This window comes from Hyperolius riggenbachi, chromosome 1 (genome assembly GCF_040937935.1).
Source record: "Hyperolius riggenbachi isolate aHypRig1 chromosome 1, aHypRig1.pri, whole genome shotgun sequence".
NCBI lineage: Eukaryota > Metazoa > Chordata > Amphibia > Anura > Hyperoliidae > Hyperolius > Hyperolius riggenbachi.
The window spans coordinates 617,954,856-617,981,201 of NC_090646.1; the positions used below are offsets into that span (position 1 = coordinate 617,954,856).

General features: G+C 42.7%; 1 protein-coding gene across 4 annotated transcripts in view; it reads right to left on the reverse strand.

Annotated features, from left to right (window-relative positions):
* The window catches only part of WDR70 (WD repeat domain 70), a 345,359-nt gene that overhangs the window by 140,278 nt on the left and 178,735 nt on the right, over nt 1–26,346 (reverse strand). For all 4 annotated transcript variants that reach the window (XR_011023493.1, XM_068250618.1, XM_068250633.1 and 1 more), the window contains one exon: nt 15,032–15,206. Coding sequence is in view for 3 of the 4 variants with exons in the window: in XM_068250618.1 (XP_068106719.1) it covers nt 15,032–15,206 (175 nt within the window). In the remaining variant the exon portion in view is untranslated. The remainder of the gene's footprint in view (nt 1–15,031; nt 15,207–26,346) is intronic.

Sequence of the window (26,346 nt, forward strand, 5' to 3'; positions counted from 1 at the left end):
ATTCCCAAGAGAGTTCATGATGAAATCGATCGGGAATTGACCTGCGGTGTATGGACAGCCAACAGATCTCTCTCTAATCGGATTCGATCAGAGAGAGATTTGTCTCTTGGTCAAATCTGCCCATCATCGACTGATGTATGACTACCTTTAGGAGACACTTTTGGAGAAAACAAAGGCAGAAACTTCAGGAATTGAGACGTGTTTCAAGCGAATAGTGAGGTGACAATTCCAAGATTGACTGCGGAGAGACATCTGTAAACTGAGAACATTGAGAAACCTTTAGACGGAGCAGAGAGAGAGCACAGTCCTACTGTACAGTAAATAATAGGCAGAGAAATCTAGAAGTAAAGGTGGCCTTACATTTCTCGACTTGACGGCTGATCAACCATCTGATTCGATAATTATGTAATCTGATAAAAATCGGTGCCCCCAAGAGCATGCCTGATTGACGATGCGACCAATTTCGGGAAAAAAATGGTCGCATGTATTGATGGGGGATGCAAGATGTCATCGTTGAGGTCAATCAGGTGCATGGCAGTAACCGTGAGCAATATTAGGACGAACAACAAAACCCCCTGTGCTGTTCCCCTTAGTGCAGTGATCTGCAAACTTGGCTCTCCAGCTGTTAAGGAACTACAAGTCCCCCAATGCATTGTGGGAGTCTGACAGCCCCAGTCATGATTCATAAAGGCAAATGCATTGTGGAACTTGTAGTTTCTTAACAGCTTGGGAGCCAAGTTTGCAGATCACTGCCTTAATGCATAAATGTTCCAATCATGTGTGCATTTATACATTACCTGTCCTAATGTCGCCAACCGTGCGGTGCCCATCTGTCTTCTAGTTCTTCCTCTTGTTTTATAGGACATTCGCCAGCATTTAAGGTGTGGTGCGTGTAACATTACACACGTGCCACGCCCAATACACAAGCATCCTGATGTGCAAGTGGAAGAGGAAGAATCGGAAGACGGATGGGCACTACGCAGTAGGCAACACAGGACACGTAATGTATAAATGCATACACATGGGGGGAACATTTATACGCTAGGGGGAGGTTGTCAAGGGGGACAATTTCCAAGAGAATTCATGCTGAAATCGTGAATCGTCCTGCTGTGTACGGGCAGCCAACTGATGTATCTGTAATCGGATTTGATCAAAGAAGGATTTGTCTCTTAGTCGAATCTGCCCATTATGGCTACACCTTACAGAAAGCAGAGGATAGACGATGGGGGATTTACTATGAAGACAGAAGAGAGGAGCAGATGGGAATATAACTGTATACAATATACCAGACTTCATGGTGGGAAAAGAAATATCAGCTCCTCTGAGAATGTTCTCCTATAAAATATATACAGCATTATTGGCTGCACTTTGCCTATCCAACACCGTATAATCCTGAGAAAATATTATTTCTCACAAACATATTTCATCACTAAGAACATTTTTGTAGGGCCTACCTTTATTACAAGCAACAAGCTGCGCACAATTTAGAGCACTTCAGCCCCTTCCAACATAACCATTTCCTGAGAAGGCGGACTGGTGGAAATGGTCAACATGTCATCATCTATATATCTCCCATTCCTGCGCGTAATCTCTATGGCGGAAACCGGCTTCCTATCTCAGGAGAAATATCTGGGTTCAGCGAGAACAGCTGCTCCCTTTGAGGATCCGGTTACAGGCTGTGGTGTGTCAGTAGAGTCGCATATGAAATACAGTACGGATGGAATACACCCTTCTCCCAATTTCATCGCTCTCTGCGCTGGCTGGTTTATGTCAACCACTCCGATACAGGAACGTGGAAAGCTCTTTGCCGCAGAGAATTGAACTTCAAAATAACCACGTCTGCATGGAAGAAATGTAGCGTGTAGACAGGTACTCCCCAATGGCCAGCTGAGGACACATTGGCTGGTCTCTACCTGAATACTATCCCTTGTAAAGTATTATTTTAAAGCGGACCCAAACCAAACATTTTTTTAATTAAAAATATTTAGTTGCACCACTCTGACACATACAAAGATAAACAAACACTCCTTCAAACCTATGAGCATTTCAGTGCATCCTTTTCACCCTTCTCTTTTCATAGCTAGGGTTATACTGGGGGCAGCCATTAGCAATTCCTCCATTGCCAGACACCATCTACTCCACCAGTTTGCCGGAAAAATCCCAGCAATTTGAAAGGAAGGGAGGGGTTCCTCCAATAAATGTAAAATATTTTATATTTGTCATCATGCAGCTGAAAAAAGGCTGCTATTTATTATTATAATTTAGAAAATAGATTTTATTTCTGAAATCTTGTATTTTTAATTTGGGTCCACTTTAAGTACATAAGTTAGGATAATAATTGTTTTTCTCATCGGGACAAGTTAAATACAGTATAATGGTTTTGACTTTTGCGGGAACTACAGGATAAATTCAGTAAACAGATATTTTTGAAATGCTTACCTTAAAGTAAAATTGAAGCCATCTAAAAATAAGTTAGATACCTGTGTAGAGTGTAGGCTCTGGATTCCATAGAGCCTTCTCTGTCCTCTCTCCATGCCATTAGTCCACCACCACAGTAGCCTTCCCCACCCCTCGCCACTGAAGTTATTCATCTCACTGGTTGAATACACCTTTGGAAATCCTAGAGAAGGTTTGGAAGTACTCACACCCTCGACCAGATACAAGTGTGGTCATACTGCACACTTGCAAGTCCAGGCTTGCACATGCCCAGTATGGATACGCCAGTCTTCAAAAGCACTCAGGTCGAAAGTGCTTCAGAAGCATTCCGAGGACTCCGGAAGGCACAGGATTTCAACGGGGGACATTGGTGGATCGAAGGGATGGAGATCGGACCGAGAAGGCTCTATGTGGTCCAGAGCCTTCGATTTACATAGGCAAGTATCTAACTATTATGTTTTTAGCCAGCTTTATATTTGCTTTAAAGTTGAACCAGAGAGAAAATGTAAGATATTACTGATGTATTGTATGTAATGTAACTGATTTTTGTACTTGGGGCACACGCTCCTGCTATCTCAGGCCAATCGCAGAACATTCTGTATCCTCTTATCAGCTGACCACAGCCTACATGTGTCTCTAAAGCTATAAAAACCAACTAGATTTTAACTATGAAGAAATGATTACCAGTATTTGTTATGTGGGTGAAAATCTAATGTGAGAACAAGTGGTCCCCGATGGTGGTGGGCTTCCCTTCAGAAATCTGTCACATTAGATGCTACACAGCCAACTGCTGTTGATGTGAGCTACGAGGGGATACCTCCTTTTCATTCTCATCCTTCCGTTCTGCATAGATGAACTGTCACCTGAAGCAATCATGAAAGAGTGTTATGGGCAACATTCCAGAGTGTGAATGCTGTTAAAGATAAGGTTTGAGGTACTTTAGGGCCTTGGAAAAACAGCAGTCTGTTTAAACTATGGAATCTGCATTTGAGAAGTATAGTAGACTGGGCAAATCCACAGTCCATAGTTCAACCAACAACATGCTACATTCTTAAAGCGCATTTTTCCCGTAGGACTCAAAGTGCATAAGCATGGCTCAGAGAAGTAATTGATTGATTGGTAAATTTTGGTACAGAGGAAGAATTCTACAAGTCCGCAAATGCCAAGCTAAACAGGTAGTTTTTCAGTCTGGATTTGAATAACTCCAGGGATGGAGCTGTCTTTACTTGGTGTGGTAGGGAATTCCAAAGGATAGGGGCAGCATGACAGAAAGCTCTGGCTCCAAAGGTTTTGAGGTACACTCTGGGAGTGACCAAGTTGATGGATCCTGCTGATCCGAGGTTCTGTGAGGTGTGGTGCAGTTTCAGCAAGTCCTACATGTATCCAGGGCCCAAATTGTGTAGGGATTTGAATGTCAGCAGTCCAAACAGAGTATAAACGGGAAATATCAACATATTCCAAATGTATGCTCCAATTACTTAGGGAGTTAAGTAGTATGGAAAAGTGCAAAATGGGGTTGGGCATGTAGTCCATATCAATATTATTGCAGTGGCGGCTACAAAAAACGCTGTGGTGGTTCTTCATTAATGGCTGGGTATCCCAGTTATCCTATTTCCCAGCAAACAGGTGAGTTTTTCCCTCGTCTGATTGCCGATCCCATTAGGGGACTACAGAGCGTACATTACCTATTCATTTATTTTCACTGGAGGTACTCTTTAATGTGAAGAATTTTATCCTGTTTATTAATGACGATTCAAGACGAGAAAATATTTTTTCCTCCTTGCAGGCTTTCTGAGGATGACCCAAAATGTTATCCTTGCCTTTTCTTGTTATTTCTTTATTATTACTATTTAGTGTTTATATAGAGCGGAATGAGGCTAATACGATATCCTAGAGGCCCTGGGAAACCAGGGTATCTGAGGACTCCAGCCGTCTCTAAAAAAAAAGCATGGATTACAAGTGTTATTATTATGCCCAACAGAAGTTTGCCTTCTTAAAACCAAAGGTATTTGCAATAATTCAAGACGGAGTGAGCTCTGAGGTGTCCCACAATGCATCACTGCTGAATATGCAAATCATCTCTTTGTTGATTCTGTAAACTAAACTCACCTCTAGAACCGCTGGAATGCAAGGATATGTCAGCTTGTTAGTATTACAGAGCTGCAAAGATCTAACATACATGCAGTTACGGATTGGTTGATCATCCCTCAGTGCATGGCATGGATTAATATGGCTCTATGGGATAGGACTTCAAACACCCAGAGTTACCAATTGCCCAGCAAGCTCATGATGAACCAGAACTCCTAGGAGTGCGAAAGGGACTTAAAGAGACCAAAAGGCCTCCTTACTAAAATGCTATGCAAACCAGATGTTCGCCTTCTTAAAGGGACTCAGAGCTGAGATTAATAAAAAAAGATTTATGCATACCTGGGGCTTCCCCCAGTCCCATCTGCTCAGATCGCTCCCACACCGCCATCCTCCACTGTCTGCAGCTCTGAAATCGGGTCCTGTCACTTCCGTCAGTCGGAGCCAGTCTGACGTAAGTGAAGTGCGTTGTTTCTCCTACGTAGACTGGCTCCAACTGACATCAGTGACGGGACCCGGTTCCCAAAGCTGCGGGCAGCGGAAAACGGCGGCGTGGGAGCGATCCGAGCGGATGGGGCTGGAGGAAGCCCCAGGTATGTATAAAACTTTTCATTTATTTCAGCTCTGGTACACTTTAAAACAGAAGGTGGTTGCGATAATTCAGGTTGGAGGAAGCATATCAGGTCTCCCAGGCTGCATCACTGCTGAATATGCAAATCATCCATTTGTTGTCCCTGATAGCTAACCACACCTCCAGAACCGCTGGAATGCAAGGATGTGTCAGCTTGTTAATTGTACAGAGCCACAATAATCCAAAATGCATACAGGGCTGGGCATAGCACCTTTGTAAGGAGGCTTTTTGGTCTCTTTCAGCCCCTTACACGCTCCTAGGAGTTCTGGTTCACCATGAGCTTGCTGAGCAATCTGTATTATGCCCAATTCAGTGAAAATTCAGAGCTCTCATTCAAGATCCAAACCTAGACTTGCTTTGTACGGTTTTCTCTCTCATTTGCTTACAGAGTGTATGATACACCAAAATACCCGACTTTCATCTGTCCAGCCGGAAAGTTAAACAGCTCTGAAGCAGTCTCTCATAGCAAACCATAAATAAGCGGTAATCGACAGAAGACGGAGGAGGATAATAGATTTGTAGGTCTGGTCAGAAGCCAAGTTTGTCCTAACAGTCTGGTTATATTTTGTGTCAGGATTCTATATATACACATGGCGGTGAGTGCTCAGACTGCTATGGCAGCTCTAGCAGTACGCGGACTCCCTTTAGCGGGACCAGCAGCGGCGGCGGCTCTGTGGTGTGTCTGGATCCGCCAGCAAAGAGAACAGCATGTTTGCAGCATCTGTCACCCTCCTTGGCACACACTGATGAGCTTTATTACATTAGAAACTCCTATTTAGTACAAAACACTGCATAGTGAGTGATTGGTGGAGTGTCCTGCAGCTGATAGGATGGACCTTGTTTTTTTAGCAATTATAATTCTACACAGATTATCTATACACCATACACACCCATTTAAGTGAACCTGTAATGGGCCACTGCCTAACACAGCTTTACTTATTTGCCAATACTGGCTGCTATTACTAACAGGGCTCTGTTAAAGTGAACTAAGGACCATTTTAGCACCTAGGGCATATCTCAATAGCATATTAAACATGCATGCCAAAAATGTGGCTCGTTATTTAAAAAAAAACACAATTTTTACCTCTTCTTTTTACATTTAACAGTTTAGCAGAGGTTTCCTCCCTTCTTCTTTTCTGTTTGGCTGTCTGCCTTGTTTTGTCGCTCTATTCTTCTCTGTTTTCCTCCTTTCTTGACTGGCGGTTGAGGATTGCGATATTGATGCAAAGAATCGTGTTGGTTTCTATTTCCTTGTGTTACATTGTTTTCGCTCTTGTTTATTTTACCAGACCATTCATTTGGTCATTATAGCTTTAGTTTTGGCTTTTCGATGAAGGGTCATAGCTGGTGATTTGCATAATGTTATATCCTTGATATACCATTTTATGTAGTAGTCAATGGTTGTTTACTTATATATCTGGCCCATCTGCTGGTGTACTTCTTCCCTTGCTTTTGTACAGGGGCGTAGCAATAGGGGGTGCAGAGGTTGCGACCGCATCAGGGCCCTTGGGCCATAGGGGCCCCAAAGAGCCATCCCTCAACTGCAGTATTAGCTCTCTATTGGTCCTGTGCTCATAATAATCACTTCTATAGATACTTTGAATAGTGGTAATCATTAACAAACTGCTCCCCATTCCCTTCTTGCACCTCTGACACTGTAGTTGCCATTGGCAGATTTTGGTGCGCCATATCTTTTGTTATGTATAGAATGGTTGTGGGGCCCCATGTAAAACTTGCACCGGGGCCCACAGCTCCTTAGCTACGCCACTGCTTTTGTACTTTCCTTGTACCTTAATAAAAATGTTTTATTGCAAAAAAAAAAAAAAAAAAAAAAGTTTAGCAGAGGCCCTTATTATCCTACTTCTGAGGCCTCAAAAGTTTCAGGCAGATAAGGACTGCTGTAATTATTTTTGCAATATGGTCAACGAAAATGAATTTTTCTTTCTGATGCAAAAATTTCACAGAAAGCGCAAAAAAATCTTATTCTAATGTGGACATTCGTGAAAAGCACGAAAGTTGTTTATTTTAGTGCAAAAATTCACTAAAAAAAATGCAGAAGAATCACAAACTTAGTTCAAAATAATTTCCGATGGCATTTTCGCTCGAAAATCGAATTTTACACTATTTTTACCGAAAAATAATGTGAAAAGAATATCTGCATTTTTGCTCTTCACTGCTTGATTACTATGCTTGTCTCTCTTGCCCACCTGACTGGCCTCTAAAATGGTGAAGAGCCTGTCACAGAGTGAAGGGTGTGGGAGTGGTCAAGGCCAGCATGAGAGGGGCATGGTCAGGAGCTATGCCATAGATGAGATGCTACAGAAGTGGGAAGAGGGATTGTCAGGAGGAAGAAAAGGTGTTGCTGAAATCCAGGGACAATAAAGAGATGATCTGCACATTCAGCAGTGATGCATTGTGGGACACCTCAGAGCTCACTCCAATCTGAATAACTGCAAATACCTTTTGCTATGCATAGCATCTTAGTAAGGCGGCTTTTTCTCTTTCAGCCCCTTACATGCGTTTGAACGCTCGTTTGAGGCCGTCATGTGTACCCATCGGCAGGAAGATGGATCCGGAAACGCTCGTCATCGCTGTGATCTATCTTCCTGCGTCGTTAGGTGAGTGTTCAGCTTAAAGGACACCCGAGGTGAAAATAAACTAATTAAATAAACAATTGCATCTATCCTCCTTCTCCTAAAAATGACTTTTTAACACAGTTTTATTATATACTAGTTGACCTGAGCTCTAGGTCTCTTCACACCGCCAGTCAGTGCGCACACGCAGCAGTCTGCCGCACGCGCCCAGGCATGCACTGCCTGCCGCGCGAGCACCCCCCTGTCCGCCACCCGCCACGAGCACACATCCGCCCACTGCGTCCTGTCCCAACTGCTGTCAGTGCTTGACATGCGCAGTAGCGCAAAGCACTGACACAGGGACAGATGCAGGGACACTTGCATTTTATTATATGGGATTTAAATCTACTTTTTAAGTTTTTATTGTTCTATTGTTTTTGCTCAATGACATTCATTGAAGTATGCCAGAGCTCAAATCTGTGACACTATTGACACTTTTTATCTCTTTCCTGCTCTGAGAAGCCATTTTCTGCTAGGAAACTATTTTATGACTGTAATTCCGTATCAGTGAGGGTCACACTGTAGTCTGACCCAGTCCCGACTTAGACAGAAACTGCCACTTACATACCTGATGTTTAACTCTTTCAGGCAGAGAAAGAAAAAAAGGAACACAGCATAGTTATTTATGTGCTTGGCACTGTACATATACATGTCTATCTCATCATGTCACCTCGGGTATCCTTTAACCAGTTAATGACAATGCAGCATATTAAAACGTCATGTTTGAGCCTGTTTTAATACGTTGCTCGTTCCTACCGCCGCTCCACATGTGTGTGCTGCTCCCGCCGCTGTTTCCGTCGGGATTCGTGTTCAGTGATTGGAGAAGAGGAACAAGCGGTCCTCTACCCAATCGCAATGCCTGGGATGAATTGACGTGACCGCGATCAGCGGCCACGTCCATTCATAAAACAGGAAACAGTCACTGTGTGATGATGTTATCCATTCAGTCGTATCCGACTCTTGGCGATTCTGTGGGTTAGCTCTCTCCATGCTGTCCGATCTTGTTCCATTTCTGCCAGTTGCCTTAAGCTCAATACTGTGTCAGCTTTGATGGAGTCAAGCCAACGCGATCTCTGATGGCCTTGTCGCCTTTTGCCACTGATCAGTCCTAGCATTAGGTCTTTCTCTAAGAAATTTGATTGCATCACGTGTCCGAAATATGTGAGTATGAGTCTGGTGATCTTGCCTTCCAGTGATATGTCTGGTCTTATACGTTCCAATACTTCTTTGTTCGTCATCTTTGCTGTCCATGGAATGGACCATGAAACTACATTTAGTCGTAATGCTAAGGTCTTTGCTTTTCCATACTTGGTTCATGCTTACCATTGCATTTCTGCAGAGGGTTATCCAACGTTTTATTTCATGACTACAATCACCATTTTGATCGATCTGAGAGCGGAAGGTGAATTTCTGCACACACTCAATCTTTTCATTGTCAACTGCTATCTTGCCGTCATCACAGTGTCACAGTGTAGTTAAAATGTAAAAAAAAAAAAAGTGAACACTTCCTATAACGGGAGAGTGTTCACTAGCGCCATCTTGTGGCCAAAAAGTAAAATTACACAAATAGGCACATACATACACAATATTAATAAAATTAATAACTTACACTTCCAAAGCCCAGCCCCCCCCCCCCCCCCCCCAAAAAAAAAAAAACACTTGTAAAAGAAAAATCAGTTTTAAAAAATACATAAATAGTTGCCTTAGGGACTCAGCTTTTTTAATCTATATTTTATGAGGGAAAATTACTTTTACTTTACTACCTAGGGGCTTGTAATTATGGCCCGGACGAAAAAAAAACAACAAAACAGAAAAATAACACCTATATTGCAAAATAATATATTGTCGCCATACATTGTGATAGGGATATAATTTAAACGGTTTAGCAAAAAAAAGTGTCAGTTTTATCCACAGGAGAACGTTTAATTTTAAAGCTATAATGGCCGAAAACTGAGAAATAATCATTTTTTTTCCCATTATTTTCTTATTATTCCCATTAAAACGCATTTAGAATAAAAAAAATCGTAGTAAAATGTACTACCCCAGAAAGCCTAATTGGTGGCGAAAAAACGAGGTATAGATCATTGTCTTATGATAAGTAGTAATAAAGTTATTAGGGAATAAAAGGGAGGAGCACTGACAGGTGAAAATTTCTCTGGTCCGTTAGAGTAAAAACCCTTGGGGGTAAACTGGTTAATAGTGGAAAAGGCCCCTTAACTTGGCTGAACACGTCTGTTTCTGTGTATAAAAGAGAGTAGACTGAATGTCCTGAGAGTAGATGAACCCCAGCAGCACAAACGGCCTCCTTTAGATGTCTATGCCCACTGAAAGAGGAAGCAGTGTTACTGGCCTATTATCTGCTTAATTTCAAAACTTTAATTTCTTACTATTTTTTTTTTTATTATCTCGAAAAAGGAGAATAATGATTACAACATCCTTTTGCATAAAAATATCCAACCGCTCAAGCAAGAACAACATTACTTCAAATTGCCTCACAAACTCATTAAAATGATAAGAAAGCTCTGCCCTTGTTCAAATATTTATCCCACACAATGAACCGCACATTGTTATGGTAACGAGGAGGAGTATAACTAAAAAGAGTATAAACACTGCAGGTAGTACATGGTTTTGACATATTTTGGCTAGGACCACGGGTTTCATACACACAGGGCGAGCTTCTGGTGGTCCTGCTCTCTCCTCCACGCCCAACATTAATATTTTAGTTTAGAATTGCTTAAAGACCCAGGTTAAGGATCACAGGCCAGAACAATATATTATGGTTCTCTTGAAGTGGGAAATCCTCAAACAGGATACAGAAAAGCGCTGACAGACGTTACTTCAGGGCATCCTGACTTGGTGCAGATGGCTGTTATGTATACAGAGCATGGCTGCCCTGAGCCTCTTCCGACTGGCGTAGTGAGGCACATGCTGTGGCTGCAGAAAACACACAAGGGTCTTCTGGCCTGCCCACTACACCTGAGTGAAGAATGATTTATAAACAGACAGTGCATCCCAAACTGTTATTTTACTCCTGAGTAGAAGGTAGAATGTTTAGTAACAGAAATGCCAATACTTGAACCAAGAGTAGTATCAAACCAATCAAATAAATAATTTTCAAATACAACATCAAATGGGCATCAGTGGTTGAAGCTCCACACATTATGTTTTGATACTGTTCACCAGACTGTATCATTGGTCTGTTGATTCTGTACTTATTGCCACAGATTGGTAGGGAAGAGAGGGCAGGAGGAGTTGGCAAGGGAGGGCAGACAAGAGGGAATCAATACACTGGAAAGTGAAAAGTTATAAAATAAAACATCAAAAAAATGACTGATTCTCGCAATTTGTTGATGTGGTTTCATCCACCGGGAGCCTGGGGTCATCATCTTTACTACTGACAGCCATGAAAAAAACAGACCTCATCAACTGCCATTATCTATAAACAATCCCACTAAAGCTGGCCACTAACGGTCCAATTTCTAGCGAAAAATCGTTCGAGCGATCAGAAATTCTGATCGGACAAAAAATCGTTCACTACACCATCAACTAACCAATCATTGCTTCCTATCTATCACGACCACCAAGAAAATCCAAATTTTCGTTCGACGAAAATTCATTCGGGCGACATTTTTTTCACTCGTTCATAATCGATTGTGTCCACCAATGGAGATTATTTACAACCAATCTGATCAGAATTTCTGATCGCTCGAACGATTTTTCGCTAGAAATTGGACCGTCAGTGGCCAGCTTAACAATCTGATTGGCCAAAAGGTTGTTTTTTATAAATATACAGTACATTACATTATATATATATATATATATATATATATACACATATACACTCACCTAAAGGATTATTAGGAACACTATACTAATACGGTATTTGATCCCCTTTCGCCTTCAGAACTGCCTTAATTCTATGTGGCATTGATTCAACAAGGTGCTGAAAGCATTGTTTAGAAATGTTGGCCCATATTGATAGGATAGCATCTTGCAGTTGATGGAGATTTGTGGGATGCACATCCAGGGCACGAAGTTCCCGTTCCATCACATCCCAAAGATGCTCTATTGGGTTGAGATCTGGTGACTGTGGGGGCCATTTTAGTACAGTGAACTCATTGTCATGTTCAAGAAACCAATTTGAAATGATTTGAGCTTTGTGACATGGTGCATTACCCTGCTGGAAGTAGTCATCAGAGGATGGGTACATGGTGGTCATGAAGGAATGGACATGGTCAGAAACAATGCTCAGGTAGCCCGTGGCATATAAACAATACCCAATTGGCACTAAGGGGCCTAAAGTGTGCCAAGAAAACATTCCCCACACCATTACACCACCAGGCAACATTTTTCCAGTCTTCAACCGTCTAATTTTGGTGACCTTGTGCAGATTGTAGCCAATTTTTTCTATTTGTAGTGAAGATGAGTGGTACCCGGTGGGGTCTTCTGCTGTTGTAGCCCACCCACCTCAAGGTTGTGCATGTTGTGGCTTCACAAATGCTTTGCTGCATACCTCGGTTGTAACGAGTGGTTATTTCAGTCAACGTTGCTTTTCTATCAGCTTCGGCCCATTCTCCTCTGACCTCTAGCATCAACAAGGCCCACAGGACTGCCGCATACTGGATGTTTTTCCCTTTTCACACCATTCTTTGTAAACCCCAGAAATGGTTGAGCATGAAAATCCCAGTAACTGAGCACATTGTGAAATACTCAGACTGGCACGTCTGGCACCAACAACCATGCCACGCTCAAAATTGCTAAAATCACCTTTCTTTCCTATTCTGACATTCAGTTTGGAGTTCAGGAGATTGTCTTGACCAGGGCCACACCCCTAAATGTATTGAAGCAACTGCCATGCGATTGGACCCAAAGAACCCCCTGGTGATCTGTTCGCTAAAAGGTAAAGATTTCCCAATCAGCTACTGATTGGGATGAAGTTGAATCCTTGGTTAAAGTTCTTCTTTTGGTTTAAAAATGAGAGGACTTTCAGAATGGCACACTTTTCATTCTGCCTGTATAACCTGTAGTAATTATGATAAATAGCCCTTTTGGTCACATGCTGGATATTAAAAGGTTTGCGAGGACTCAGGCTACTTGTTAGTATCGCAAAAGTGACACTAAGTCTGAATGTATTCTCTCTATACAGCCAATTATTATGAAAATAATATGGAAATGCAGTGTACTGCCTGTGCTCTTTAAAGTGCTAAAGATGATTGATTCATAATGTGCTTATAACAAGCCTTTAAGTATACGGAATGGGTCAGCAAGTTAAACTCGTGCGTTAAGCATTAGGCGGGAGACACAAAGCTTTTACAAGTGGAGTCGGTACAGGTGGTGAATGACATTTTATGGGCACTAAACATATGCAGCAAGGTCTGCTGGTCATCTGATTGAGATGCATGGAAAAAGTACTGACGTAAGTCAGAATACTTAAGGCTTCAAACTTCATAAAAATAATACGGTGGTCTTCCACGTGCCGCCGCAAAGAGCAATATGTCAGAGCTGTGTATACTAAGCTGAGCTCAGAGAGAGGATGGAAAGCAGCTTCTGGAAAGGCCCGAATATGTGCCCATCTGGATGAAGATTAGCAGACATCAAACTCCTGCACGGCTTGGTCTACACAGTACCCATTCTTCCCACGCCTGGGCTCACACTCCATGCTTGCTAAACAGGTTTTATGGCACATATACTTCATAATTTACCAGATTCCCACAATCTTCATAGCATCCCCTACTTACTCACTCAATATCCAGGACAGTAACTTTGAGCGACTGAAACAGAGGCGCCAAAAAGAATACTCCACTTAGCTGTGACGAGTTCTGCAGGCCAAACCTGCTTCTTTAGCCCTGGGAGGCACCCTGTGCAGACATATTGTCCTTAAGTGACTCCCTTATTGTCTGAAGAAGCACGAACAGCTCAGTAGTGGCACACCTTTCCCGTATGTTGGGTGCTTGACCTAGGTGCCAAGCCACGACACCCATCAATTCAAATAGTAGCAATAAAGTCCGGTCAGCACACCTATAGTTCCAATGCAGTGTTCTGATTTATTGCATATGTCAACACAAGTGACAATTGTTTTGGGGCCACAGAGGGTCCCCTTCTTCAGAAAAGTGAAGACATATAATGACACACATCGATGTGTCATTATTGTCTGAAGAGGCGGGTTCGACAAGCCGAACACACGTTGTAGCATAGTGGATTGTTCTCCGATAAAGTGTTATTATTATCCCGAAATAGACCTATCAGGTCATCTGTTGGGAGGTAAGTCCACCACTACCTCCTCATATTTTTAAACTTTTTATTATATTTTATTTTTGGCTCCTCTGTTTATCCTATTCCAGTCCAGTTTATTGTCCACAATTGGTGGAGAGGTGTTTTCAGCTACTACAAAGAGCGATTTTTATTCTCCCCATCTGCATTTACAGTGGTTGTCTGAGTGGTAACCCATACTTGTGAGCATCATTTTATTGTCCTTGTCCACATCAACCATAACAAGTCTTTGCATACTACACCATAGTGGGCTCTTGGTTTCTCTCAAGAACAGTAACTTTGGTCATGTGACAGCAAGTCCCAGAGCTCTCACGAGAAGTAGATACTGAATAAACTACAGTCATGTTTCCAATTTGTGCTCTGCACTGCCACATGTTTCAAAAGCATAGTCTTCAGAGGGGGCAAGGAAATGCAAGAATCTGGGGGTAGTGTTGGCTTGTTGGTAGGTGACACTGTTCTTCTTAAATTTGGATGAGCATCCTGTGGATTCAACTTATGCACATATGTGCTTAGCTATGATTAAATACTGTAGTTCTTCTGGATCAATAAGAAAGGATGAAAGACAGAGGAGCAGCCAGGCAAGTGACATGGGCTAGCCCAACATACAGAGCCGAAATGGAACTCCTGGTCTTCACCAGAACACCCTGCAAGGGATGATAGACCAGTAGTCCAAGGGATGACTAGACTGTTTTTGGCAAGACACTAACAGGTCACAACCCACAGGTTTGCTCCCCCAAAGCTAGTGGGAAAGAGATAGTGTCTGCGTGGAAACAGTATGAAAACAGTCCGTAGTCAGGAAATTATAGAATTTTTAAAAAATTGAACACTAGTGCGGTTAGGGTTCCATGCTTCTCCACAGGAAGAGAGTCAGGCCAAGTACTGTATATAGCGAGGGTCCTTTTTACTAGAGAGTGTACAAAGACTGTAAAGCAGAGAAAAAACACATACCATGTACAGTCCAATTTCTTTTACTTACACTTAAATTCCGATCCCAGATCTGTATGGTGCCATCCTGGCAACCTGCGGCTATCAGTTTGCCATCTCTGCTGTAAGTAGCACACGTTGGGATCACACGTTTACCCTGGGCAGATCTTGGCTTGAAGATACTTTTATGCTTCTTGTCATTAGACACCTCCCAGGTCCGGACAGTGCTATAACAAAATATAACAATAATTGATCATTACAATGGATCCTTAAAAGTCCATTGAAAATAACGTAACTAATTGTCGTTACATGTTAATTAAGTTTCCTAAAACCTCCCCCATTGGACAGTGATATGTATCTGTAGCAATGTCTCTTGTGGCTGACACAGACATACCTCCATGCAAGTTCGTGATGAGCACACATTTCACATAATTGTAATTTTGCATCATAATTGGCAGCTACAATGCAAAATTTGGGGGAAAATCATCATTCATTTCATTTGCAAGCTTAATCAGGACCATAATTTCGTAAATTTGTGCCGACTTTAGCGGTTAAAAGCAAAACCCCCCATTGTCACCAAAATGACTATATACAGTGGTGTGAAAAACCATTTGCCCCCTTCCTGATTTCTTATTCTTTTGCATGTTTGTCACACTTAAATGTTTCTGCTCATCAAAAACCATTAACTATTAGTCAAAGATAACATAATTGAACACAAAATGCAGTTTTAAATGATGGTTTTTATTATTTAGTGAGAAAAAAAACTCAAAACCTACATGGCCCTGTGTGAAAAAGAAATTGCCCCCTGAACCTAATAACTGGTTGGGCCACCCTTAGCAGCAATAACTGAAATCAAGTGTTTGCGATAACTTGCAACAAGTCTTTTACAGCGCTCTGGAGGAATTTTGGCCCACTCATCTTTGCAGAATTGTTGTAATTCAGCTTTGAGGGTTTTCTAGCATGAACCGCCTTTTTAAGGTCATGCCACAACATCTCAATAGGATTCAGGTCAGGACTTTGACTAGGCCACTCCAAAGTCTTCATTTTGTTTTTCTTCAGCCATTCAGAGGTGGATTTGCTGGTGTGTTTTGGGTCATTGTCCTGCTGCAGCACCCAAGATCGCTTCAGCTTGAGTTAATGAACAGATGGCCGGACATTCTGCTTCAGGATTTTTTGGTAGACAGTAGAATTCATGGTTCCATCTATCACAGCAAGCCTTCCAGGTCCTGAAGCAGCAAAACAACCCCAGACCATCACACTACGACCACCACCATATTTTACTGTTGGTATGATGTTATTTTGCTGAAATGCTGTGTTACTTCTATGCCAGATGTAATGGGACACGCACCTTCCAAAAAGTTCAACTTTTGTCTCGTCGGTCCACAAGGTATTTTCCCACAAGTCTTGGCAATCATTGAGATGGTTTTTTTTAGCAAAATTGAGATGAGCCTTAATGTTCTTTTTGCTTAAAAGTGGTTTGCGCCTTGGATATCTGCCATGCAGGCCGTTTTTGCCCAGTCTCTTTCTTATGGTGGAGTCGTGAACACTGACCTTAATTGAGGCAAGTGAGGCCTGTAGTTCTTTAGATGTTGTCCTGGGGTCTTTTGTGGCCTCTCGGATGAGTTTTCTCTGCGCTCTTGGGGTAATTTTGGTCAGCCGGCCACTCCTGGGAAGGTTCATCACTGTTCCATGTTTTTGCCATTTGTGGATAATGGCTCTCACTGTGGTTCGCTGGAGTCTCAAAGCTTTAGAAATGGCTTTATAACCTTTACCAGACTGATAGATCTCAATTACAGTACTTTTGTTCTCATTTGTTCCTGAATTTCTTTGGATCTTGGCATGAGGTCTAGCTTTTGAGGAGCTTTTGGTCTACTTCTCTGCGTCAGATAGCTCCTATTTAAGTGATTTCTTGATTGAAACAGATGTGGCAGTAATCAGGCCTGGGGGTGACTACAGAAATTGAACTCAGGTGTGATAAACCACAGTTAAGTTATTTTTTAACAAGGGGGGCAATCACTTTTTCACACAGGGCCATGTAGATTTGGAGTTTTTTTTTCTCATAAATAATAAAAACTATCATTTAAGGCCTCTTGCACACTGCACGCGATTCAGATTCAGATTCCGCTTTTTAATCAGTTTTTACATCCGATTCAGATTCTGATTTGCAGTTTGCTCCCTGCACACTGCAAATCGGAATCTGAATCTGATGTAAAAACTGATTAAAAAGCGGAATCTGAATCAGAATCGCGTGCAGTGTGCAAGAGGCCTAAAACTGCATTTTGTGTTCAATTATGTTATCTTTAACTAATGGTTAACGGTTTTTGATGAGCAGAAACATTTAAGTGTGACAAACATGCAAAAGAATAAGAAATCAGGAAGGGGGCAAATAGTTTTTCACACCACTGTATGTTAACCACTTCTGTACTAGCACTCTCTGGCCCCTTAAGGACCAGAGACTGCTGGTACTAAAAATGCAGCATACTGACGAATCACCGTACATACCTGCTGGTCCCGACGCTGTCCAATCGCCCGCAAGCCCCTCTCTCCGCCGGCTCTATGACGGCAGAGCACTGTGCGCTGGTCAGGAGCCGCTTTCATTGACTCCTGACGCAGTCTATTAATGTGAGCTAATGTGATTGGCTCTCCGTGATCACATGGTCAGGAGCCAATGAAAGCGGCTCCCAACCTGCTCACAGAGCTCTGCCGTCTTATATACTGCGGCATGGAAAGTGTGGCAAGATCGGCGTAGCCGCAGGGATGCGAAATACCGAAGCAGTAGAACCTACATCCAGTCAGAGCCGCAGCACCACCAGCTGGACGTAGATTCATACTGCCTCAGTCCAGAAGCAGTTAACCTCCTTGCCGGTTATCCCGAACACAGTTCGGGGTAACCTGCGCAGGAGGATTTCTCAGGCCCCGCTGGGCCGATTTGCATAATTTTTTTTTTCCTACACGCAGCTAGCACTTTGCTAGCTGCGTGTAGTACGCGATCGCCGCCGCTCGCCGCCGATTCGCCGCTACCCGCCGCGCCGCTTCCCCCCCCCGCCCCAGACCCCTGCGCAGCCTGGCCAATCAGTGCCAGGCAGCGCTAAGGGGCGGATCGGGATTCCCTCTGACGTCACGACGTCCATGACGTCGGTGACGTCATCCCGCCCGGTCGCCATGGCGACCGGGGAAGCCCTGCAGGAAATCCTGTTCTCAACGGGATTCCCTGCATACTCTGATCGCCGAAGGCGATCGGAGTGGGTGGGGGGATGCCGCCGCTCAGCGGCTATCATGTAGCGAGCCCTGGGCTCGCTACATGATTTAAAAAAAAAAAAAATTTAAAAAAAGTGCAGCGCTGCCTCCTTGCCGGATTTTTTAGAACGGCAAGGAGGTTAAGTAGAAGAGAAGGGACAAGTCAAAAAAATAATTTTGAAAAAAGTCCTTGTAGTTTTAAGAAATTTGACTTTAAAAATGCAAAGGAAAAATGGTTTTTAAGTTCAGAAAAATTACAATTGAAAAAACATTTTTCCTTTGCATTTTTTAAAATCGATTTTCTCAAAAACTACAAAGTCATTTTGAAAAATTATTTTTTTTTACTGGTTCCTACTCTTCTCCTTAAAGCGGACCCAAACCAAACATTTTTATAATTTAAAATATTTAGTTGCACCACTCTGACACATACAAAGATAAATAAACACTCCTGAAGCCTATGAGCACTTCAGTGCATGCTTTTCACCCTTCTCTTTGCATAACTAGGGCTATACAGGTGGCAGCCATTAGCAATTCCTCCTTTGCTGGACACCTCCTACTCCACCAGTCTGCCAGATTATTTGCCGGCAATATGAAAGGAAGGGAGGGGTTTCTCCAATAAATGTAAAATATTTTATATTTGTCATCATGCAGCTGAAAAAAGGCTGCTATTTATTATTATAATTTAGAAAATAGATTTTATTTCGGAAATCTTGTATTTTTAGTTTGGGTCCACTTTAACATACTTAAAGAGACTCTGTAACAAAATTTTGAGCCTTATTTTTTCTATTCTATAAGTTCCTATACCTGTTCTGATGTGGTCTGTCTTACTGCAACTTTTTCTAGTTGCACTGTCTCTGTAATAAATCTTATCTTCTTTCCTCTGTCGTGTCTGTCGGCAAGAGGCTGGAATGTGTGGAATGTGCAGCACTGCTTGTCATTGGCAGAAGCTTTACACACCCCCTCCAAGCTCTGCATGAATCACACAGTAAGCTGTTCTCAGCCTATGATACTCTGGTTAGAAGCCAGTCATTTGTTTGTAAACACTGCCTAAAACTGTTAATTACAAGCCAGGATTGCAGCAGGTAGAGGCAGAAACAGCACAGAGGGGCACAGGGGAACATAAGGAATAGAATGGTATGCTTTTTATTGTAAGAATATTACAGTACAGATTCTCTTTAACAATTCTGGTGACAATAGCGTGTATGGGGGTTTTGCTATTGACCGCTTAATTTGACACAAAATTATGGGAAAATTACACAAAATGACTAATGTATTACACAAAATCCACTGAAAGTAGAAATCATAATTACGTATAGCCGTAGTCATAATTATAAATAAATAATTTAATCATCACTATTGCAGGTGCACTTTTACATGGCTTTATGGCTGTGAGAGTGTGCATGTGCTGAGGTTGTGCTGCATGCCTACACTTGCAGGCATGAATTCAGGAGCACCTAACACCTAAGGACAATAAGGCGGGTCCTTTGTGTCGAGGCGGGTACCTAAAGAGGAACTTTACTGAATATAACTAAATGAATAACAGTGTGTAGCACTCACCCAAATGGAAGGAATTCCAAATACAATGGGCCTGATTCACAAAGCTTTTCTGTTAAATTATCTCACCTTATTTATTAACTTACAATTTATATATCCATAAATGACTTAATTCATGATTTACCTATCCTTATTTGACATAACTCATGGTTTAGCTCTCCTTATTTGACATAACTCATGGTTTAGCTCTCCTTATTTGACATAACTTATGGTTTAGCTCTCCTTATCTATTTATCTTATGAATTATCTCTCCTTATTTATTTATCTCATGCATTAACACTCCTCACAGTTAAAGAGACACTGAAGCGGAAAAAAAAAATTATGTTACCGGTATAATGATTTGTATGTGTAGTACAGCTAAGAAATAAAACATTAAGAGCAGAGACAGTCTAATATTGTTTCCAGTACAGGAAGAGTTAAGAAACTCCAGCTGTCTATGCAAAAAAAGCCATTGAGCTCCGTGTCTTTCAAAGCTGCAGAGAGCGTTGTCTTATGAAGCTTGTTATCTCAACTGTCAGTCACTGTATTTTCTTTTTCTCTCCAGAGGACAGGTCAATAGTTCACAAGACTGCTCTGTAAAAACATTTAGAATGCTGAGTAGTGTGTAAACTGCAAATATTAGACAATGATGCAATGTTATAAAAAACACTATATAACTGAAAATAAAAATATGAGATTATTTTCTTTGCTACTAATCTTCTAGTAATTATTCATAGTACACAACCAATTCATTATATCATAATTTTTTTTTTCGCTTCAGTGTCTCTTTAAGGTGAAAAATAAATAACCTTTGTGAATCAACCCCCATATGTCTTATGACCCTTATGCACCCTTGCAGTCCAATCCATGGACGGGTATTGTTATGATCATGTCTGCAGCGTTTACTGCTGGCTGCAGTGGTATTGTAACCCAAGCAGTTCTGATGTCATTACATGCATTTTCTTGCATAGTTTGGTTTGCACTTAAACTAGTTGCTGATTCCATCTGCAGTCACTCTGAAATTAATGACAGTTTAACATGCTATTGTGTAAACAAACATTGTCTGCTGCAGTGGAGGGGCAGTCCCTTTCCTGCAGGCTGCATATCATTGTCTGCCTTTTCCTGCTATCAGCCTGTGATTAATTACCATTCACTTGTGTGGGAATCTGCAGGTCTGCTCCCATTGGATGACCTCAGTATAAAGAACTGCTTCCTGCAATGTCTCATGGGCTACCCTAGTCTCAGATTCTATCTGTTACTCTGCTCGTGCCCCACCTCGTTCCTGGTCCGTGTGGACTGCGCTGACTCCTGCGAAGGGGTCAGCGAGTCCTCCTAGTTCTGCTCTTGTTCTAGAAGTTGTTACTTGCTTGTCTTGTGTCATATATTGGTTCATCGCCAATATATACGCATACTTGCGCATTATGTTATTTTCCTTGTATTCGTGTTACGTTGATACATCAGTGTCGCTGATATATACGTACACGAACTGTTTATATCCTGTGTTCCGTTAGTCAGCGTTCCAGCACGCTGAGCTAGTTATCCTGTTCCTGGTCCTGTTTGTGGATTGCGTTCATCTCTGCGAAGAGATAGCGAATCCTTCTGAGTCCTGTTCCCTGTATTACTCCAGTCTTAGTCAGAGTTCCTGCTTATGTCATATATCGGTTCATTGCCGATATATACATATGTTAGTCAGACGTTACGAATAGTTTCATTGATAGCTGTAATTGTAATACGCTAGGAAATCATACTTGTTGTATATTTATCTGTGTTACGTTCATCTATCTTGATCCTGCTATTTTCTGGCTATCCTGTCCTGTCTTTGTGAGGTACGCCATCGCCGCAACGCATTGGCTGCCTCATTCCAGTCTGTCTGGTTTTGGACGCTTGCTGTCGCTAAGTAGCCGCTAGCTAGCAAGCGTTCATTCTGTCTACTTGTTCTGATCTCCTCAGTCCTGGTTTATGCGCTCAGCGCTACTTTGCGCTGAGACGTTATTACGAAAGTGTTGTTTGTGGCTGTTCGGATCTGCACCGGCTCTGTGCACCACAATCTCCTATTGGAGTCAGTCCTCTCCTCCACTAAACTGGGGATATCCTGATCCCTTGTGCTGGTGTGTGTACCTCCTTCACGTCAGCTTATGTGTTGTATGCTGACTGTGGAGATTACACCTCCAAGCTTAACAGGTATTCCATACAATGGGCTTGATTCACTAAGACAAATAGCATGCCTAATCATAGATAACACACCTTATCAAAGTTAACATGCCTTATCAGAGTAGCATAGCGTACGCTACGAACTTATGCCTGCTAATTGGCAAAGAAGAGAGCTCCACTCGTCCTGCCCTGAGCCCCTGCGGATTCGTAGCGCTCGCTATGCTACTCTGATAAGGCCTATTAACTTTGATAAGGCATGCTAGTGAATCAAGCCCAATGTATGTAAAAAATGCTCTTTATTGAATCAAAACTAAAATCATAATACAGCTGTCTCAAAACGTCAGCCTGCAGTTTCAGGCAATCCAGCCCTTCCTCAAGCTGTGCAGCAATGTCATCTAAAAGACTGTGCTGTGCAGAGCCCTCAAGACTGAGCAAATCAGACAGAGAACCAAGTTAGCCAATGGGATCGCTGGTGGTCACTGGTGGACCTGATAGAATATGGCCACCTTAATCCTTGATATGTAAATTAAAATCTGGGACTGTTCTCCTTTTTTACCCAATGCAGCAACAAGTGATTTCTGTATTAAAGGGATACTGTAGGGGGGGTCGGGGGAAAATGAGCTGAACTTACCCGGGGCTTCTAATGGTCCCCCGCAGACATCCTGTCCCCGCGCAGCCGCTCACCGATGCTCCGGCCCCGCCTCCGGTTCACTTCTGGAATTTCTGACTTTAAAGTCAGAAAACCACTGCGCCTGCGTTGCCGTGTCCTCAATCCCGCTGATGTCATCAAGAGCGCACAGCGCAGGCCCAGTATGGTCTGTGTCTGCGCAGTACACTCCTGGTGACATCAGCGGGAGCGAGGACACGGCAACGCAGGCGCAGTGGTTTTCTGACTTTAAAGTCAGAAATTCCAGAAGTGAACCGGAGGCGGGGCCGGAGCATTGAGGAGTGGCTGCGCCAACACAGGATGTCTGCGGGGGACCATTAGAAGCCCCGGGTAAGTTCAGCTCATTTTCCCCCGACCCCCCTACAGTATCCCTTTAAGCCTGGAGGGAAGCACTGCGACAGCACTGGTTTGCGTAGTGCATTTATCACTGCCATTGGATGGCGGTACACTCCTTTTCTCTTCACTCCTCCTCTGCTTTCATTGACTGGCTCAGTGGCACATGTCACACCAGGGCTGCTGTAAGAGACAATTCCTGCCCTCCTATGGCACAATCTCTCAGAAGCCTTTGGCCAGGGTAGAAAACTGCCGTGGCAGTTTTTCAGAAGGCGGAGTGACTAAACAACAAATCTTATATTTTTGGGCACAAAAGGTCAGTTTTTAAACATTTATTTATCCTACTCTATTATAACTTCTGTGGCTTGTGCTGAGTTGATAGTGTGGAATTTTTACACTTAAGGTCTGCTTTAAAGTGTACCCGAGATAAACGATAAAAGAAGTTTTAAACATACCTGGGGCTTCCTCTAGCCCACTTTTTGCTGATTGGCCTCTCGCTGCCTGGATCCTCCGCAATCTGGCCCAGTAATCAGCTAGACGGCGCAGGAGCAGTACAGCCATGAGAGCTTCCCCATTGCACTCCCGTGGCCGGAAGTGTTCTGTGTCGGCGCAGAATTCTAGGGGCGTCGGGAGCCCAAAGGGGCACACGCGGCCAGGCCACGCATGTGCAGCAAGCCCCGACTACCAAAGTTACCAGGCCAGCTTGCAGAGGAACGAGGCGGTGGAGAAGGACAGCGAGGGACCGATCAGTGTAAAGGGGGCTAGTGGAGCATACGAAGGAAATCGCCACCGGGCGACTTGTGTATAAAATACAGCCGGTATATGGCTTACCCTGCTGCTGCACAAGTCCTGGCGGCGTTAATTACTATTCCCCCTCCAGGTCCACGTGGATGGTGGGGAGTGATCTAATTCGGCTGCCAGCTATTGCTGGCGGCCAAATCACAGTGTTTTAAATGTAACTTCAGCTTCGTCTCCTGACGGCGCAAAAGTTACTCACTGAACGCCACTATAGCCGTACCTGTGCGCGGCTATAGCCGTAATTCCTATGCCAGTCTATGGTGGCACCGGCTGCGCCCAAATGTCCTGCGCTGTATTCCTCATGTTCGCTAGTGGAAGCCCCAGGTGTGTATAAATCTTTTATCCTTCGTCTCAGGTTTACATTAAGTTTGGCAAGCTGAGGTCGGGTAAAGGGAACTGCTTTCTCTCTATAGCTCCTGCTCTGAGTAAGCATGCTACCTAACAATGGAATGAAGGATTCAGTTATCCACACATCATTACTGTATGATTCACGGCACTGAGGAGCAAAATTGCTTTTTACTTTTAAAACAAAAGTACACTAATTCTTCAAAGCGACACTGCCAAAAGTCTCTCCTGTAGAACAACAAAGGCCCTTCTGACAGAAGAATCAGTTTAATAACGCTGCCTTCCTGTTCATTCATTTTCCAGTTCTGTCCCCTTTCGGTTTAGTGGCACGCCATGGCGTCCCACAATAACACGGCCGTTCTCACGTCTGCTGGAAGGGTGGCTGGTGTATGAACATGTACAGCCGGAGTGCCCTGCGTTCTATCACGCTCCTGTGATCAGGGATATTCTACCTTCACTGCATCCATCATGGCTTCTGCTGCAGATTCCATGGCGGGTTCATGAGGAGAATTGTGTGCGCAAAGTCATTAATCTCTCTGCCTGATCATTATCACTAATAGTGTTTTCTTTGCAGCACCGTTTAACCGATTACCGTAATGAACGGTTAGGACATTTTCTTGTGCAGTGGACAGCTTAGGAAAGGTTTGGGTAAATATCACAGACGAGACCTGGGGATGGTCCACATGTTACCGTGGCGGCCAGTCACGTCCAACTCTCTGAATGTTCTGGTGAGCATTTTATGATAAATGCGGAGAGTCAACATTCCCACTGTACTATACATAGCCTGTCAGCTCTGTGCAATACATCCAATGCTGAATAGTGTACAGTGCAGTCAGGCCAGGAGTACATTCCATGAAGATAGCCAGCTTGGCTTTCCCAGCATGGGGGAAGAAATGAGTGGCACTGTAACTTCAGGAAGATACAATGATGAATAATGAGTGAGGAAATCTTGTGGCCAGATAGTAAAACTAAATCTAAAAACACTTTATTTAATAAAAATGCCAACACTTACATCTAAAATTAAGTATTTCCTTCCCACACTCCCTCATAATACCCAAATTTTTTTTTGTATAGAAAAAAAAAATTGACATAAATAAAACAAAAACATAAATAGTTGCCTTAGGTACTGAACTTGTTTTAACATGTATGTCAAGAGGGTATATTACTGTTATTTTTTATTTGCCGGCTTATAATTAGTGATGGATGCAAAACTGAAAAACATGCACCTTTATTTCCAAATAAAATATTGGCGCCATACATTGTACTAGGGAAATATTTTAAAAATTGCAATAACCGGGACAAATGGGCAAATAAAATGTGTGGCTTTTATCCACAGTAGAGTGTTTTATTTTAACACTATAATTGCCGAAAATGCTGAGAAATAATTACATTTTTTTTATTATTCCAATTAAAATGTGTTTAGAATAAAATAATTCTTAGCATAATGTACTTCCCAAAGAAAGCCTAATCGGTGGCGAAAAAAACAAGATATAGATCATTTTGTTGTGATCAGTAGTGGTTAAGTTATTGGCTAAAGAATGGGAGGAGCGGCGACAGGTGAAAAATGCTCTGGTCCTATAGGGGTAAAAACCCCTCAGTGGTCAAGTGGTTAATCTGGTCAAGTGTTAGGAGTTTCCTGGTGCAGCTTGAACATCAGTCTCCAGGACAAGCAGGCCTACAGTGAGGAACTGCAGCAGGAGCCATACTGGATCCAGGTGGATGGAGAACAGACAGAACCCCTGCAGAAAAGACCAGAGCTGTGAATAGCAGGAGCCCATTCAGTGTTACCAGCAGATGGATGAGATGCAGCTGTGACGACGGCTACTGAATGGGTTGAGGTTGAGTCGCGGTGTTTATGAACTGTGCTTATAGCACTTTTGTGAACCTATATATCTGGATGTAACCAATAAGAGCCTTGATCCCCATTTTATGGCTGTAGTGCAAGTTTCAGCTGTAATACAATTATCTGAATATTACTTTAATGGATGTATATTCCTGAGTATTCCCCTCTACTAACCATTTGCATGAAGTGGGAGCGTTTGTGTTAAAAAAAACTGACCTTTAAAAAGGACAAGTAATAAGCAGAATGTGAATAAGCAATCTAACACTAACGTGAATAGCGCACATCTGCACAACACATTGCCCATGCTTTACTATTACCAGGAGAGAGATTCCCACCCACTAAAAACACATTACAATGAATGAAATATTCCTGCACTGCGGCCCTGAGGAGAACTAACTGAGGAGGCTGGGAGGAGTCCAGGAATCAGCACACAGCCCTGCTCCAAATCTTCTGCAGGAGG